The following is a 19,359-nucleotide window of genomic DNA, read 5'->3' as shown; positions in this document are numbered from 1 at the left end:
CCACAGATGAAGAGCAAATCAGACAGAGTGACGGTGAAGCACTGGATTAGCTCTGGAGACCATCAACCAATAAGCCAGAGAGCATACCGTGTGTCAGCAACCGGAACATCGAGTAATTTGTGACGAGGTAGAGAAAATGATGAAGAATGACATCATTCAGCCTTCGCAGAGCTCATGGTCGTCAGCAGTGGTCCTCGTCAGGAAGAAGGATAGCAGTTGGCGCTTTTGTGTTGATTACAGGAAGCTTAATAAGATAACTAAAGCAGATGTTTATCCTCTTCCAAGAATTGGCGATACACTAGATTGTCTGAAGGGGGCTAAGTTTTTCTCAACCATGGACATGTACTCGGGATACTGGCAAATTGAAGTAGATGAGGCTGATCATGAGAAAACTGCATTAATCACCCCTGAGGGCCTGTATGAGTTTAAGGCAATGCCGTTTGATTTGTATAATGCACCAGCAACTTTTGAACAGATGGTGGATAATCTTCTAAGGCACCTGAAGTGGACAATGTGTCTTTGTTATTTAGATGACATTATAGTATTCTCAGAGACATTTGATGAAAATATAAAGAGACTGAGGGCTGTTCTTAAGTGTCTCCAACAAGGCGGACTGAAACTTAATCCAAGATAGTGTCTCTTTGGAGCAAAAGAAATCAAAATACTTGGACACCTTGTGTCAAACGAAGGTGTGCGGTCAGACCTAGAAAAGGTGAGATCTATAATGGAATTTCCTATTCCTAAAAGTATCAGAGATATGAGAAGCTTCCTCGGATTATGTTCTTATTACCGTCATTTTATCAAAGACTTTTGTATCAAAGCCAGGCCACTCCAACAGTTGTTAAAAGCTGATGCTAAATTTATCTTGGTTGGTGCTCAACAAGATTCTTTCGATGTGCTGCGAAAAGCTCTGATGACTGATCCTGTACTTGGTCTGTATGATGAGAGACCACCTACAGAACTACACACAGATGCCAGCAGGTATGGGATCGGTGCTGTTCTGGTGCAACTTTCGGATGGAAAAGAGAAGGTTATAGCCTATGCTTCTAGGACACAAACAAAAGCCGAGAGAAACTACTCATCTACAGAGAGAGAATGTCTTGCTGTGATCTGGGCCATGTGCAAATTTCAACAGTATATCTATGGAAGGCCATTCACAGTTGTTACAGACAATCATTCACTTTGTTGGTCGACAGGTCGTAAGGATCCAACAGGACGACTCGCCAGGTGGGCACTACGTCTTCAAGAGTATGACATTACCATAGTGTACAAAAGTGGAAGAAAACACCAAGATGCCGATTGTCTCTCAAGAAACCCTGTGCAAGACAATCAAGACTGTGATGAAGATAGTGACTGTCTCGCTGCACTTCAGGATCCCTCTGCTGAGCAGAAGGAGGACGCCAAGATATCTCAAATTATGCTTGGCTTAAATCGGTCAGAGGATGTGAAAGGACAGTTTAAGGTAGTTAATGGATTACTTTGCAAGGAAAACTTTAAAACTTTGATCCGTTTGGAAAGAGGTGGCTACCAGTGATTCATAACACTTGCGCTTAGATGTTCTACAGAAATTCCATGAGACACCCGAGGCCAGACATTTAGGATTTATTAAGACATACGATAGAACCCGCATGAGACTTTTCTGGCCAGGCTTATTTAGAAGTGTCTGTCACTACGTGTTGCACTGTCAAGAGTGCCAGAGGAGAAAGGCAGTTCCTCAGAAACCACCTGGCTGACTTATACCAATTCCACCAGCTGAAACGTCTTTCCAGTGTGTTGGGATTGAGCTCCTCAGATGATTTCGTACATCTGCTAGTGGCAATAGATGGATTATTTTTTGCACTGATTATCTGACACGCTATGCCATTACAAAAGCCATGAAAACAGCTGAAGCATCTGAGGTAGCCAAATTCATCATGGAAGACATTGTATTAAAACACGGTGCTCCGAGGTTGTTAATTCCGGATCGAGGGAAAGTTTTTCAATCGAATATTGTGATAGAGATAAACCATTGGTGAAACATTACTCATCACATGATGACTGCCTACAATCCACAAACTAGTGGACTTACTGAACACTTTAATAAGACCTTGGCTGCCATGCCATCAGTGTTGAGCAGAGGAACTGGGATGAGGTGCTATCTTTTGTGACGTTTGCCTACAACACCGCCAAACAAGACATCACAGGATTTATGCCATTTTTCCTGGTGCATGGGCGTGAGGTGACTACGACTTTGCACACTGTGTTTCTGTTACATCCTGATGACGTGGATGACTACTACATCGGCCAGGTATTAACCAGAACTGAGGAAGCTTGGCAGTTAGCTCAACTCCGCACGCTGCAGGCTCAAGAAAACGATCGTCGAAGGTATGACGCGAGCCACCTCCCTGTTGTCTACCAGCCTGGCAACCTCATCTGGATCATCACTCCTGTTCGGAAGGTTGGTCTCACTGAGAAGCTCCTCAGGCACTACTTTGGACTTTATAAGGTTGTAAGACAGTTGTCTGCTATTACTTATAAAGTTGAAGGTTTCGACCCTGACACAAGACGTCAAAAGATCAGAGATACGGTCCATCCTTAGAATGAAGCCCTACAAGGATCCTGCAATCCAGGGTAAATTCGAAGCTCCAGTGACAAGCAACAAGCAGAAACATTACGAAGAGCGTAGCGGCAAAAGAAGTTCTAAGAAGATCACTGCCAGGGTGAGAATCAGTCATTGGGAGTCAGAGTACGCAGGACCAATGACTCATTCCTGGACTAGGATGACGTAACACTGAGACGCTGTTCTCGTAAGGAGGGAGCAGTGTCATAGAAGAAGCTGAGTAGCACCGTGGTGTAGTGGTTATGATACTGAACTGTTGCATGGAGAGTTGTGAGTTCAAAACTCACCTGGACTATACAATTTTAATTTCTATATTTGGTTCGAGTACATTCTAGAAGTATCCACAAATGTCAAGAATCATTGCACTGGAATGTTCTGTAGCTGTATATATACTGTATGTGTTCTGGCCGGAGGCAGTTTGCTCTGTGCTCTTGTACGTGCGAGTGCTAACTAAACCTTCGTTAAGTGAAGTTAGTGTTCATCATTCATCTAATTACACCTTCTTTTACATGACAGTATTATATTAACAAGCAAAGTTCTTTAAAAATTAGCTGCACTTTCGTGTTGCTGCCATGCTGCATACTTGCAGCACTATTGTCAATACAGGTACGTAAATAAAGTATTAAGAGTTAGAAATGACATTCTCTGTGTCAGCAATATACCTTCGGTCCAGAAAGTACCAAGACTGACTTTACTGATGACATTTATATGCCGTACAATAACTGTGGCGGCAGCTCGAACTAATAACTCTAAACTGCAGATGTGATTCAACCAGTCAGTAGCAGGCAGGCAGTGTCTTGGACATACAACAACAGCATGTCAACATTTTTGTGCCTCAAATCACAGTGAATGACATCTGTAAATCAAATGTTCAAGACATTCTCCAGAATGTTTTGAAGAAGAGAAAAGTCCACGCAGAGTTCTTCCCACAGACGTCGACTCCCAAACAAAAATGACAACATGTGGACACCTGACACTACTTCATTGAAATGCAAAATGCAGACAATTCTTTTTACTTATTAGTAAAGGAAGTCCCTGATGATTTGGAAGACGTCCAGTGTGAAATGCCTGTGAAGGTTATGACATAGGGCCTCCAACACATAACCCTTTCACTGGAAAGGTCCTGTATAAAAACCATTGAACATTCCTTCCAAAGCACACACATGCAACATTATATAACAGTCAAAATCTCTGCTAGACGGGAAGCAGAACATCATCTTGTGCACCAGGGAAATTGGCTGTTAGAATTATATGATATGTTCATGCAATCATATGGACTGGAAACAAAGAGGAACCCAAATTGTTGTCTGTCAGTATTCTGTGCCCTATTTGTACTGTTACTGAAGATGACCTGCCTTCAACAGCTATGGGTGAGTTCTGGGTGAACTTCACACAAATGGTGTATTTTGAGTATATTGAGAACATCATCATAATGGAATAAGCCTTCATTAAATAATATCACAATGTTTATGAAATAATCACGAGCTTCCTATCATGTTTGGAAGCATTCATAATGATAGGAGTGGAAGCCTGTGGAAATTAATGTCTGTGGAAAGTCCAGTCTAGCACTAGCATCTGAAAGGGGGCAGCATCCTTCAGTAGTTGCTGGAACAAAAATGTGGTTGACTGACTGACCTTGCATTATAACATTAACCAACGTGGCTGAAACCAAGGGAATGTACAGCTATTATATTTCCTAAATACAAGCATCTCTACTGTATAGTCTGATGATGGTTGCATGCTCCTGTGTAAAATATTCTGCACATGGAGTAGCCCTCAGTCATCTCCAGATGAGGACTGCTCAGGAGCACATTGTCATCTGAAAAAACAATTCTGGCCTTGTATAGGTCAGAAGAGGGAATAAATAAAGTAGGTAAGTTGGAAAAACTTCAAAAGAGAACTGGATAAGTTAAAACTAGATATAGTTGGAATTGGTGATTTGTGGGAGTAGGAAACACCAGATTTATGGTCATGTGTATACATGGTTGTCAATGCAGAATCGTATCAGGATTAATGCAAGGACTAATAACGGGGAAGACAGAAAAAAAAAGAAATACAGGTAAACTATGATGAACAGCATAGTGAAAGGATAAAGACAGCCAAGATGGACAAAACTAATGACCTGCCACAATTGTAAAAATACATGGGAGTGTGTATTGAACCGGGGACATAGAAACGATGGAGAAACTTCATCCCCGCCGTAGCCCTCAGTGGTTAACAACCCCACAACATGCTATAGCAGTCCACTCACCCCACCACTGCATGTTTACGTGGTAGAGTAATGATGGTGTGTACACATACATGGAGACAGTGTTTGTGCAGCAATCGCCAGGCGGATTCGTGCCAGGGACCGGCATGCCTTCCCACTGGGGAAGCAGCGCATTAGACTGCATGGCTAGCTGGGCGGGCTACATGGGGGTACTTGCTACACAGTTAATGAAGAGACTGACAACAAGTACGATGAGATAAAATAAACAATTCAGCAATTTTCGGGAAATGAAAATTTAATTGTGATGGAGGACTGGAGTTTGATAGCAAAAAAGGAAGAGAATGAGAAATAGTAGAACGACGTGGTCTGGTGGAAAGGATTGAAAGATGAAGCCATCTGGTAGAACTTTGCACAGATCATAATTTGGTACTGTGAACACTTTGTTTAAGAATAGTAAAGGAAACTGTATTTGTGGAAGAGACCTGAAAACACTATAAAATTTAACATAGATTATGTAGGGGTGAGAGAGAGAATTAGAAACCAGGCATTAATCTGCAAAACATTTCCATGTGCCAATATGGACACTGGCAATAATTAATTAATTATGAATGGACTGCAGATTTTTAGGTTGTAAAAAGTGCATTCTAGGCACCCAAATAGGCCCTTTCAGTGAATCATTTAGGCTTTATAAAACCTACTGTAGGCCCTATCAAGTATTATATAGAAAAACTATAATGTAAAATACACGGTATTGATGTAAGAACATATTACTTTTCATTGAAAATGTGCATATGGCTTATTCAGCCGCCTGATGGAAGTCCTTTTAATTTGATGCCACTTTAGCAACTTGAATTACTTGACTTAATTCCTTTGGCCCCCATGGGGGCATAGGGCATCCAGGAGAACTCGCCATCCGTCTCTGTCTTTGCCCATTTGCCTCAATTCTGCCCAGGTCTTGCCAACTCTTTTTGCTTCCCCTTTCACTGTCCTTTTCCATGTGCCCCTTGGTCTTCCTCTCTTCTTTGTTCCCTGGGGATTCCATTCCACTGCTTTTTTCTCGGTGGCTCCATCTGGTTTTCTCAAGGTGTGCCCCAACCAGCCCCACTTTCTCTCTCGTATCTGGTCTTCTATAGGTATCTGGTTTGTTATTCGCCAGAGCTCCTCATTTCATATTTTTTCTGGCCACCAGATATTCATGATGCGTCGAAGACATCTATTTATGAAGCTTTGTAACTGGGTTGTTATCTTTTTATCCATTTTCCAGCTTTCACTGGCGTACAGAAGGACAGCCTTCACATTTGTATTAAAAATACGGATTTTTGTTTTGTATGTGATATTTCTATTTTTCCATATTGGATACAATTGTATGAAGGCAGCATTTGCCTTTTTAATGCGGTTTTTCACGTCATCTCCAGCTCCACCATCTTCTGCCACTATACTACCCAGATACAGGAATGAGTTGACAGTCTCCACTCGCTGCTCACCTATTAACAGGGGCACCTCCATGTTACGTGAATTTACTCTCATTTCCTTTGTTTTGCCTGTATTTATCTTGAGGCCAGCAGTCTCTGCTTCTTCTTTCAGCAAGTTTAATTTAGCTTGCATATCAGTCAGCCTTGGAGCTAATAAAACTGTGTTGTCTGCAAAATCCAAATCCTCCAGACGTTCGTGGATCCCCCACCGGATTCCTTGTCTCCTGCCTGCTGTGACTCTTCCCATAACAGAGTCTAGAATGAGTAGAAAAATTGTTGGTGACAAAATGCAACCCTGCTGGACTCCAGTTGTTACTTTTATGGGCTCTGTCATATTTCCCTTGTGGAGTATGCAGCATTCGTAGCCATCATATAGATCTTTTATGATGTTTAAGATCTTCTGTGGTATGCCATACTTCCGCAACACCTGCCAGAGCACTTTATGTTTCACGGAATTGAAGGCCTTTTGAAAATCAATAAATGCCAGGTACATGGTTGCTTGGAATTCTTTGCTTTGCTCTAAGATGATCCTAAGAGTGTTAATAAGATCAACACAGCTGCGTTGTGCCCTAAAACCGGCCTGTTTTTTACGCAGTCGCTTTTCAAGGGATTCTTTAATTCTGTTTAAAATAATTCTGGTGAGGACCTTACTGGGCACTGACAACAATGTAATACCACGCCAGTTGTTACAGTCTGACAAATTTCCCTTTTTTGGGAGCTTTACCACCAAGCCATTTTTCCACTCCTTTGGAGATTTCTCTTCAAGCCAAATATGCTTCAGCAAAGGATGGAGCATTTTAACAGTACTTTCAATATTGGCTTTTAAGAGCTCCGGTGCTATGTTGTCTAGACCTGGAGCCTTTGTATTTTTTAGTGTTTTCAAGGCAATCCTAATTTCGTCCATTGTGGGGCACTGCAAATTTATATCTTGGTCTTCTTCGACTTCCTCTGGAACTTCTCTTACGTGTTCCTCTTGGTTGTCTTCACAATTTAACAGTTGCCTGAAGTGCTCCTCCTATCTCTGTAGCTGTGCTTGTTGAATTGTAAGCATCACACCATTCTTGTTCTTAACTGGTCCTTCATGTCTGAAGTTCTTCATTGACAACTGTTTGGTAATGTTGTAGAGGTCTTTCATATTTCCTTGTCTTGCTGCCTCTTCTGCTAATTTTGCTTGCTCATCTATCCATTTCGTTTTATCTCGACGTAGCAATGTTTTAACTTTTTTGTTCGCCTTCATGTATTCTTTATGCGCTTAGCTCTTCTACGCTCTTGTCTGATTTCATTCCACGTAGCATCGGAGATCCATTCCCTCCTTTGATGTGCCTTAAATCCTAGGATTTTTTTTCTCACATCTAAATAACTGTTTTTGATTTTTTGCCAGCATGTTTCAATTCCCTCTTCCATAAAGTTTTCTTCAGAGAGGACCTGGAATCTGTTTTGTAGTTCAAGGGCAAATGTTTCTTTGATCTGTTGGTCTTTTAATCTTGCCACCTCTATTTTCTTGCACCTATGATTGAGCTTGGTTCTATTTGCCACTATCTTCAGTCTGAATTCCACCAAAACTAGGTAGTGGTCACTTCCAACGTCTGCCCCTCTTCTATTTCTGATATCTAACAGAGAGTGTCGGAACTTGTGGCTTATGACTATGTGGTCTATTTGATTTTTGGTAACGTGGTCTGGAGAAACCCACGTTATCTTATGGCAGTTAAGATGTGGAAACAATGTGCCTCCTGTGACTAGGTCATGTTCAGCGCATGTATCTATCAACAGTTCACCATTTACATTCCTGATCCCCATACCATGCACGCCCATGATATGTTCAAGCCCTTCATTTTCTGAACCAACTTTTGCGTTCAAGTCACCCATTAAAATTTTTATGTCCCTAGAATTTGTTTGTCTAAGAACTCCGTTAAGCTCTGTATAAAATGCATCTTTTAATTATCCTTTAGCTATTTCAGTAGGTGCATAGCATTGAATTACAGTGACGTATCGCACATTTGTTTTAAAGCGTGCGGTTATTATCCGTTCCGAGACTGGTTTCCACTCCAGTAAGCTCTTCTTGCTGCTTTTAGATAGTAAGAGCCCTACACCATTCCTGTGCATCACGTCCTCACCTGTCTGACCCGCATACAGCAACACTCCACCATTTTGTGTTTGGAATTCCCCAGATTCTGGCCACCTTACTTTGCTTAGTCCCAATATATCTAGTCGATAGTTCTCCATCTCTTTTTCAACTTGTCTTAGCCTCCCTGCCTCTCTCAAAACCTTGGCAGGTGTCCAGGCCATGAGGTGGCAGCCCCCGAGTGTCCTGGTGGGGCTGCCACCTCATGGCCTGGACACCTGCCAAGGTTTTATTTCAGGGCCTTACCCCTTAGATAGCTTGTCTTCACCACGACTACAGAACGCTATCCATCCCTTCGCAATAAGGCCTATGTGCATCAACGTTGTCCTGATTTCCAAGGATCTTCCGCTGTCCACATTAGGGGACTTTGTCTGCTGCCACACAATCACAAGGAGGAAAAGGAAATGAATGGAATGTATAGGATGGGACAGAGCAGAATAGGATAGGACAGGACACTAGACGGGACATTGTGAGACACACTTTGTCTGCATCCTCTATGGAGACCTGTCCGGCTTGAAGCAATGGGAATGCTGCACCATATATGCAGCAGCACCTGCGAATGCCAGAAGCACCTCATTTACGTCCACACCATTTGGATATAGCAGCTTCAGCCCATTGTAGACAAAATAGGCAGTTGTTTGCTGGTTAGTCTTTGAGAGTTGTTTTGAACAAATCAAATAAGCCCTGGAGAGCATATCTGGAGCCAGCTTACCAATAATCAGATTTGAAATGTATGGACCAAGACTGTAACTGGTTTCATCAATAGAAATCCATATGCAAGACTCACCAATATCTTATTGGATTCTGTGCAATGTGTTACACAATTTTGACTCTATAGGAACAGACTGATGGCAGTAGTTCTCAAGAAAACCTTTGAAAATAGAATTTTATAGTTTTCGAAAAGAGAGTTTGCTGCCACAATAGCATGAAACAAGTCACTGCAGAATTGGTTCTTTTTGGTGGATTCGTCAGATGTCTTTGTTAAAAGCTTTTGCTTCAATTTTGATATCCATTCTACATTTCCCTTATATAATGTTCTACATTTCCCTTATATAATGCTCCTTCTGCATGCTGAGTTAAGTGGGACTTTTTATCACTTGAAACAAGATGCTACATAGAAGTGCGTATAAAAAGTATTTGGTGCTGTTAAGGGATAGTGATACATAATTTTACCAAAAAAATTTAAAAAAATAAAAAAATAAAATAAAATAAAAAATACAATTTGGCAATTTTAGTTTTCCAACTATCCTGTCGCTGAATAGATATTTCTTACAACTCAAAACTATAAAAAAATCAGAACTTGGTGTATCATTTTAAAAACATTTATTCTTTGTCCTGTAGGTATGATATTTTCACATTGCTTACTTTTCCTTTATATGAAAATTGAACTCAGCAACTTAAAAAATTAGAATAAAAGTGAACAGTTGTCTCTTAGTGTAATTTTAAACAGTATTTACAAAATATCGTGCTTCAAAAACGCTCTGGTGTCAAAAGAGGTATGAGGAAATTTGCAGTTCCAAAACAGCACTAAAAACTAAGTAGCACCAAAACATAACCACTAACCTCTTGGTTGAATACTTGGCACAATATAATTTTTCCATCTGTCGTATCTTGCAGAAAAATTAGCTGCTTTTGATATTATCTTCCATTGAGCTATTCGTGTACTGAAACTAGAATAGATTTTGAACAATGAACACATTGCACTTTATATTATATGTCCATTGGTACACTTTGTACTGGTTTAGTTTGGTGGGTGTATAACAAAAATTCGACAATTGCCTCCGTGTATAACCAAGGGGAGAATGAGGATTTTTCCTTTAGTTGCTAGGCAGCTTTAAAGTCTCTCCTTGTGTATGTATCCCCCCCCCTCAAATCCGATGTCAGTTCAAGGCCTACAATTATCTATTGTTGTGGAAGTAGACAGTTGGGCAGGATTCTGTGAGCTACAAATTATTATTATTATTTTATTTATTTTACTTTTTTTCCCTTCAAATATTGTCTTATGTCCTCCCACCTTCAATTCTTGTAAGCAATTATGATAATTTGGGGGCGGGCGGGGGGGGGGGGGGAAGTGTTATATTAAAGAAATAGGTATCTTTTAGGATTTTAAAACTAAAATAGGCAAAAACAGTTGTTAATGTTGAAATAGGCTGTTTTTGTTGCTGTAAAATTACCAGTTTTGAGTTCAGTTGGTCATGAAATGCATAAGTATAAATTTATTTTTATATTGTCAAAAAATAATTATTTTGGTTGAGATATTAATTTTCGTTAATGAACAGAGAAAATATAAAAATGCAGGAAATGAAAGAGGCAGAATGGAATTAGATGACAAAAAATGAAATTGACAGGAAGTATGAAGTAACAAAGTTGGAATAGCTAGAGGGCAAATGCAAAGCTGCAGAAGCGTGTATGACTATAAGAAAAATAGATGCTGTATATAGGAAAATTAGAATTAAAGAAAACTTTCGAAATTAGAGAACTTGCTGCATGAACATGAAGAGCTCGGGTGGTAAGCCATTACTAAGCAAACGCTGAAAGGTGGAACAATATATAGAAGGACAGCATAAGGCAAAGAAACCCTAAGTCAGTATAGCAGAAAGGCAAGAGGAAGTAGATGAAGATGAGATGAGAAGGTGATGCTGTGAAAAGAATATGTCAGAACACTGCAAGATCTAAGGTGAAACAAAGCACCTAGAATAAATGTCATCCCATCAGAATTATTGAGATCCTTTGGAAAGCCAGCCAAAACTAAACTCTCAAGACTTCAAGAAGAATGTAATAATCACAGTACAGAGGAATACAGGCACTGTCAGATCTAATTGTTACTGAACTAATTTGTCGCTGCAAACATTGGTATTATTTGTAAGATATTAAAAAAATTGACACTCTTGAGTGAAATACACACCTTGAAATTGAAAAGTGACAAAGGATAAAAGACAGGTAGCAAAAGGTTATCTACAACTTGTAAAGAACCCAGGCCTCAACTTGTAAAGAACCCAAGTCTCAGTTATAAGAGCCAAAGCACACGAAAAGAAAGTAATAATAAAGCAGTGAAGCAGGGCAATAGCCCATCCCCATCTTTATTCAGGCTGTAAATAGAGAAAAAAGTAAAGAAAACCAAAAAGAAATAAATGGTCTACCCATCTAATCTTCGGCATTCTTCTATAGCATCACATTGTAATAGCTTCCATTTTATTTACCAAACGGCATATTGTCCATGTTTCACTTTTGTACAAGGCTACACTCTTGACAAATATCTCCAGAAAAGACTTCCTAGCACTTAAATTTATGTTTGATGTTAACAAACTTCTCCTCTTCAGAAACAATTTTCTAGCCATCGCCGGGTTCATTTTACATTCTCTCTATTTCGGCCACCATAAGTTATTTTACTACTCAAATAACAAAACACATCTGCTACTGTTAGTGCCCCATTTCCTTATCGAATTCACTCAGCACCTCCTGATTTAATTAAATTACATAATATTACCCTTGTTTGGATTTTGTTGGTGTTCATCTCTTATGCTCCTTTCAAGACACTGTCCATTCTGTTCAATTGCCCTTCCAAGTCCTTCGTGCCTCTGATTGAATGATAAGTCATCGGCAAACCTCGAAGTTTTTATTTCTTTTTCCAGAACTTTCAGTTCCTTCTCCAAATTCTTCTTTGGTTTCCTGTACAGAACCATGTCTCAGTCCCTTCTCCACCATTGCCTCTCTTTCATGCCCCTCAGCTCGTATAACTGCCATCTAGTTTCTGTACAAGTTATAAAATAACCTTTTGCTCCCTGTATTTTGCCCCAGATACCTTCAGAATTTCGAAGATAGTATTCCAGTCAACATAGTCAAAAGTTTTCTCTAAGTCTACAAATCCTACAAATGTAAGTTTGGTCTTTTTTAATCCATCTTCTAAAGTAAGTTGTAGTGTCAGTATTGCCCTGCACATTTTTAGAAACTGATTTTCCCTGAGTCCGCCTTCTACCAGTTTTTCCATTCTTCTAAAAGTAATATATGTCATTCATTTGCAACCATGACTTATTAAACTGATAGTTTGGTAGTGTTCACACCTGTCAGGACCTGTCATTCATGAAAGTTTCAGTTTCCAAGTATACTGTTTACCTAGAGGCAACTGCCAAAATTTTTCCCAGATATTTATTGATAATTCAGGGCTTTGATATCCACCCCCCTCCTTCCTGGTCTCTCTCTCTCTCTCTCTCTCTGTGTGTGTCTGTGTGTGTGTGTGTGTGTGTGTGTGTGTGTGTGTGTGTGTAAAACTTTTGTTTGTTGTTACGTTTCAATGAAGTTGGAAGCAGTCTACATGTCTTTATTTTCCAGGTGGGACCAAAGTTCAGCTGGTTACTGAGAACTGTTGGCTGACAAATTCTTCTGATCCGAAAAGCAAAATACAGAAGTTTCTTCTTCGTAATGCGTGCCCTGTTGACTCTGCAGTCAGCTTACTGCAGCAGCATGGAAGCTTCAGTTTTAAAACAAGCCCTGAATATGTAGAAGTGGGTGTTGTGTATATGCACTGTCGTATTGGTATGTGCACCTATTTGGAGTCCCTTACCAAAGGAAACTTGGCATTGGTGAGTGTACGAGCATATTTTTGTAATATGCATTGTTAAACTGTACACTGTTTACTATCAACTTATAGAAATACATCAATTTCAGAGTATTACTAATGATCAAATGCTTTTTTCATGTGTTACTGAACTATTTATGCATTATTTGATGTTACAATGATGAAAGAGCTGTGTTATTTAGCTGTTATGCATCTGCTAAGTCATTTCTGATTTCTCCATAACCAAGATAATTTCTTTCTTTTGTTTGAATAACAATGTATCATTTTAAAAATAATAACAAACAATGAAAGGCAGCTGTTGAATAAATAACAACGAAAATGAAGTAACAGGTAAGTTGGACTAAATTGCAACAGTGTTTTAAATTATATTGGCAAAAAGACGATTGACTGTAGAATTTATTTTTGAAGCCAGTGATAAGATGTACAGTGTATGCTGGAGAAAAACCTTCACTAATCATAGTCATGGGCAACAGCTAATTATATGGACTGTTTGGTCACAGATAGTCTTTATTTCACAAGTGGGGTGGGTAGCATGATGTGTAGTCATATGTCTTGATTAACATCTCTAAGAAATAAAGTTATATAACTGATTTTTTGTTTATTTCCAGGTACATGCCTGCATCCCTGGTAAGCATTGAAATCCCTGTGCCACAGTACTGTAGTATGCTGACAGGAGAATTGGAGTAAAGCGCTGCCCGCAGCCCATCGATAAAGTGGAGACGGGCCGTGGCATGTTGTCTTGTGTCTCCCCTGGCAGCATGCTGTGCTGCTGCGGCACAGGGATTTCATTGTGTACAGAAATGTACCAGAAAACAAACAAAATATCAATTATGTAACTTTATTTCTTAGAGATGTTAATTAAAATTTAGTGACCATTCCATAAACTATCAGTCACTACTGAGAAAGAGTTTTTATTCAAAGAGAGAAGTGTTGATTGCACACAGGTATTCTAAAGAGATGATAGAGTACTTATGGAGAGAGTTTTTGTGTGACCAGTGAGGAAAATGAATAATGGAAAACACTATTAGAGTTTGCCGAAGTTAAGAGCTGACAAGATTATATAGGTACAGATATTACAAACACTGAAGTATGAGAAACACTACTTAGTATGAAAGTGTAGTTAGTTGTTAGAATATAAGTTTCAGTTAATGGTTGTTCCACAACATATCAATAAGCATTGGGCAAATTTGTTCACTCATCAGCAGTGAGATATATAAGTTGTGATGTTGACTAGAGTTAAGTGTTACATATTTGTATAAGTGACATTTCTCCAGCCATTTTACAGCTGCTCCATAAATATAGAAAAGCTGCACTTAAGGCAAGTGTTGTATCTTATTGGGGTGGTGGATAAGTTCATAGTATTTTTCCACAAGTTTAATAAACATAACACATATGCATAACAGAGACTTAAGTCATCAGCAATATTTTCTCCTTCACTATTTACAACAGTCTGCCAATGCTGGAGCAAGTTTTCAATTCCCCTACTCTAGAAATCGCACAGTTTTGAGGTGAGGAACTCGTCAAGCTGTGTTTGTAGCAAGTTTTCATCCATAAAGGAAGTTCCTTGAAGGTTGTTCAATAGAGAGGAGAAAAGGTGAAAATCTGAGGGTGTGACATAGGGTGAATAAGGTGGGTGCGGAATGACTTCCCAACCCAGTTTCTGTATAGTGCTTTTTGTCAGTCTTGCAGAATCCGAGGAGGCATTATAGTGGAGTTGCATCACTTCACACAGTCTTCCTGGTTATTGTTCTTGGATTGCATCTGCAAGGCGTCTCAGTTGTTGACACTTGCAGTAGTGATGGTCACACCTCAGGGTAGCAGTTTGTAGTCCCTTCGCTGTTCCACCAGATGCATAATGTTATCTTTTGTGGATGTGCACAGGTCTTTCTATGGGCTTATTCTGCTTTGCTCGGGCTCAGCCATTCCTTTCGTTTCTTTATGTTAGCATAAAGACACCATTTCTCGCCACCAGTAACAATACGGTATAGGAATGGTTGGTGCTCTTCACAAGCAATTGCTGACGAGCAACAAGTAGAACTGCACATGCTGCCACCCACTGTTTTTTTGTGATTTTGGCATAGAAATTTGGTACCTATACACTCAGTTGCATGCAAATGTCACACAGTGGTCTAATGATCACAGTTCATCACAGTTTTGGATCATTGAGGATTAATGCATTTAGACAATCTTCTCCAAACCCCTATGGTTTTCCTGACTGTGGAGAGCCACTAATGTCAAAACGATTTTGCTTAAAATGAGAAAACCGTTTTCTTCAAATGGTTCAAATGGCTCTGAGCACTATGGAACTTAACTTCTGAGGTCATCAGTCCCCTACAACTTAGAATTCCTTAAACCTAACTAACCTAAGGACATCACACACATCGATGCCTGAGGTAGGATTCGAACATGCGAACATAGCGGTCGCCTGGTTCCAGACTGTAGTGCCTAGAACCGCTCGGCCACTCCGGGCGGCACCATTTTCTTGCTGTGCTGTATTCAGTGGCTTTAAGTCCATATATGATGCTAGTGTTTCTGGCTGTCTCCACTCCTGTCACCTTTATACTGAACTCGAACAGAAGAATATGATGGAAATGTTGTGATTTCTCCACTTAGCACTCCATTTTCTAGTGTCCACAGCTCCACTCTCTCTCTCCAAATGACAAAATGGTAATATGTAAACTCAAATAGCAACAGTGAACTACAAATAAAAAATGACAATCAATATATAAACCCATAGCAACCAGAATACCAGCATGTAGAACAAAAACACTATGTACTTATGCACCAACCTAACACCTTAAGAGTGTATGCCAGTCACAGGGATACACCACTGCATCACTTGTGAATAATTTGCAGAACAGTCACAGTCATAAAGCAGCTGACTCCTGATGCTCCTCTGCTTGTTGCCATATACAATATACAATACTGTCATATGGTGGATGAATGCACATTTTCATAGCAGGGTGGCCAAAGAAAATCACCTTGGGCTTCCAGTTGCATCAAATGGTTATACATCCTTGTGGTTGTTTTTGATTGAGTATTCCTCAGTATTTGTCAGATGATAATTGACTGCCGTGTGGTGAATGGTTTCATCTTTATATTTCTGTGATAGCAGCTGTGACGTCACTGGTCCTCAGTCCAGTGCCATGGTATAGTCCATTTAAAATTACTTGATAGTTGACGTCTGCCACTTGGCATTGCAGTGTTGCTATATTGGCTACTGCTCGGTTAACGCTTTGGGTCCTGAGCCATTGCGCACGGATGTCTACCATAAAGACTGGCTGATTTTAACGTATTTTAAACTACTACAACTCATGGAAGGTTTCAGTTATAGCAATAAAATTACTCTTATTGAAAAACCTAAACTTTCTTGTTTAAAACCATATATAATACATTTCTCTTGAATTAATACATACTTTTGACAAGCGTTATTATTATAACATTGTTTTTTAAAAAAGGAAAAATTGGTCAAAGGTATATTCACTGTATTTTCTAGAAGGAATTTTTTTTTTATTTTACACAAAAATTGTAATTATGATTTATACAGTATGTATCATCTACAGTAACCTCCTGTAACTATTTTAGGATGCAATTTTGCTCTTTGTGTGGTAAATTTTGAAGTGCGGAATTTTGTACAATGCTACTTTACATTCACTACACTGGTAGCGTCTGTCTTTTCGCCACACTTTGCCAGAAACTTCCTTATTTCCATAAGTTTAACTCCTTTCCACTTTGATAATGAGCAGGTGGGTGAAAGGGAATTTGTGCTTCGTAATTTCCTGATGCATTGTTGAGCATACAGATTAGTTTGTTCCTTTATATATTTCATCATACTATCTGTCAGGAAATATGAAAAAAATTCTAGAGGTGCACTATTCTGGTCTAAACTGACAACATTGCATATTCCAAATTGTCCTGAGAATAGATCGATTTCTGATGCACGATCAGTAGTCGTCCAACCTTCCTCAGAATCGGTGTGGCGCGCACGTCTCGGCTTACCCCTCGCCGTTAGTCTCGCTCGTTCTTCAGGCACAATATCGACGGGATTACTTGCTGCTGAAGTGCTTGGACACCTGCTCTCCTCTTCTGAGTCTATCAGAAGAGTAGTATTTGCAAATAAAATCATAATTACGTACTGAGAGTTTTTTCAGTGAAAATCTGAACAAAAATTATAGATGTTTTGTTGTCAGAATTCTTTACCTGAACTGCCAGAAACTTCTTCTTGAACATAGTCCACATCATCAGAGTCATCTACAATATCTTCCTCTGACAAATCAATGTCAATTTCTTCTAAATCACAATATAACTCGCGAGCAATTTCTTCGTCCGTCAAGCCACGCTTTGCCATGTCGACGCTACTGAGACCACGTGGGGCAAAATCGCTGCTTACAAAACCCGACAAATAAAAAGGGAAGCACACCCTTCCACAGCATGCCTGCACTATCTAGTGACCAATACTCGAACTACAGTCCATGCAGCGCCTCCCAGACAAGCGGGAATCGTGAGAACACACAAAGGAAAGAAGCGGAAGAACGAGAAGACGCGCCCATAAAATTACGGGCGCCAGACTTATGGGCAGGTCGCACACGCCCGTATTTTTACGGGCATCGGCGCCTAAGTGTTAAAGACGACACACAAATATGGTGGATCAATTCCGAAGTGCTGAAATGTTGTTCATGTAACACGGAGGGAGCTGCTGCCATCAGGTATGGGGTTGAGTGCTAGATGCTCTGTCCACAGCTGATTTTAAATGACCAATGACAGAACTGTGGCATATAACGCATTTTGTAGCCCTGAACTTACACTTTTATCCTAACCTAACCACAACCTTTTAATGTGCAATGTATATAAGAAAATGGCAGTCAGCAACCTGCGGCAGAGCTGTTAATCACACTCTCTTTGCTCATGGCAATTAATGCTGACAGTATGAACAAACCCAAGACAGAAAAAATTCAGTTTCAGTGCTAAAAGTGAACTGTAACACCTTGCTTTTGGTACACAAGCTGACTTTATACCAAATGATGAGCAGTCCAGGTTGGGACTCATTTACAGATTATAGGCGAGACAGGCAGATTCCAGATGAAAAAAGAGTGATAAGAGGACCAAATAAAAAAGTCAGTATGATGATAAAAATGATGTGACAAAAGATTAAAAATAAAAAATTATATTGAGACCAATTAATTGAAAATAATAATAATCACAGTCATTTTGATGAAGATTTAAAAATAAAAATATTTCCCCACCTGATGGGATTTGTACACACAGTCGTCTGAGTCTCTAAATGTAACTTTCCTTCTGCACTACGGAAGACCTGCGGATTATATTGTTATAATATTTATTTATATCTAGAACCAGTTGCAACGATCATTCACTGTGTAGAAAAAGTTCGCTTTCATGCCATGTCACATCAGGTGTACCTACTGTAAGCCAATCTCTGTGATAATGATAATTGAATATGTGAATCCGAATTGCATCTTGTGTGAAAGAATCCAGTACTCTTTGGCTAGTGGTATGTACGGAATGCGCATTATTTTGTTACCATCATTTTTTGTGTGTTGTTTTGGGTGTCTTTATCATGTGTGGTTAAATGCAAAATAAAAGGGCCAGATCCAAGATTTGGGATCCAATCACAAAAAGAAAAAAAAGCCAGGCAAGGAATTGATAGTGAACTGACAGTTATTGTGACAGTTTGGCAATGGTGAACAGTCTGACACCTCCAACTATCAAGTAATTCTAATCATAATCTTGGAAGAGTCAGGTCCCAAGCTATACTCTCCTGCATGGCACCACCTTCTTTGAGAGTGTTGTTAGATATTTTGATCTCTGTATTTTCTTTGATTATGTTCTCTCAGAAACTCTTAGCTTTCTTGATGATAAATATTGTTTACTGTCATGGGAAGCCAGTTAGATCTGACCATAACAAAACTATTCATTTAAAACTTTGAGGGTACCACCGGATACCACCACACCCTCAACACAGCTCCTGTGAAACAAAGTATGTTTTGCTGGTATGTTGATGACACTTTTAGTGTACAACCAGGCCAACATCAAAATTTGAAGAGTCCATGCAGTTCCTCAGTAGCATCTATACCACATCAAATTCATGATAAAAATACAGTGCCTTGTAAGGGATCCGTGATCCCACGAACATAGATGCTAGTATCAGACACCCAGGTCACTAGCAGACAGGAGTCGATTATCGAGCACTGCAGGAGGCAGTGAGACTAGTGTCGAGTGAGCAGTAGTACTGGAGAGACGGGCAAGAATGATGGTCGAATGACTAGTAAACGGTAAATTCACTGGAGTATGACAAATGAGCGCGTCCCCCTGATCGTCGTGGGGTTGACCCTCATTGATACCGATTTGCGACTGATATTAAAC

General features: G+C 39.7%; 1 protein-coding gene across 1 annotated transcript in view; it reads left to right on the top strand.

The window, feature by feature from the left end:
* LOC124803162 overlaps nucleotides 1–19,359 on the top strand; it is a 243,351-nt gene that overhangs the window by 216,357 nt on the left and 7,635 nt on the right. Inside the window, exon 14 of the mRNA XM_047264343.1 lies at nucleotides 12,732–12,982. Coding sequence (XP_047120299.1) covers nucleotides 12,732–12,982 — 251 coding nt within the window. The remainder of the gene's footprint in view (nucleotides 1–12,731; nucleotides 12,983–19,359) is intronic.

Source organism: Schistocerca piceifrons, chromosome 6, assembly GCF_021461385.2.
Source record: "Schistocerca piceifrons isolate TAMUIC-IGC-003096 chromosome 6, iqSchPice1.1, whole genome shotgun sequence".
NCBI classification, from domain to species: domain Eukaryota; kingdom Metazoa; phylum Arthropoda; class Insecta; order Orthoptera; family Acrididae; genus Schistocerca; species Schistocerca piceifrons.
Note: the sequence above shows the minus strand (reverse complement) of the source record. Positions and strands in the feature narration are given on the sequence as shown.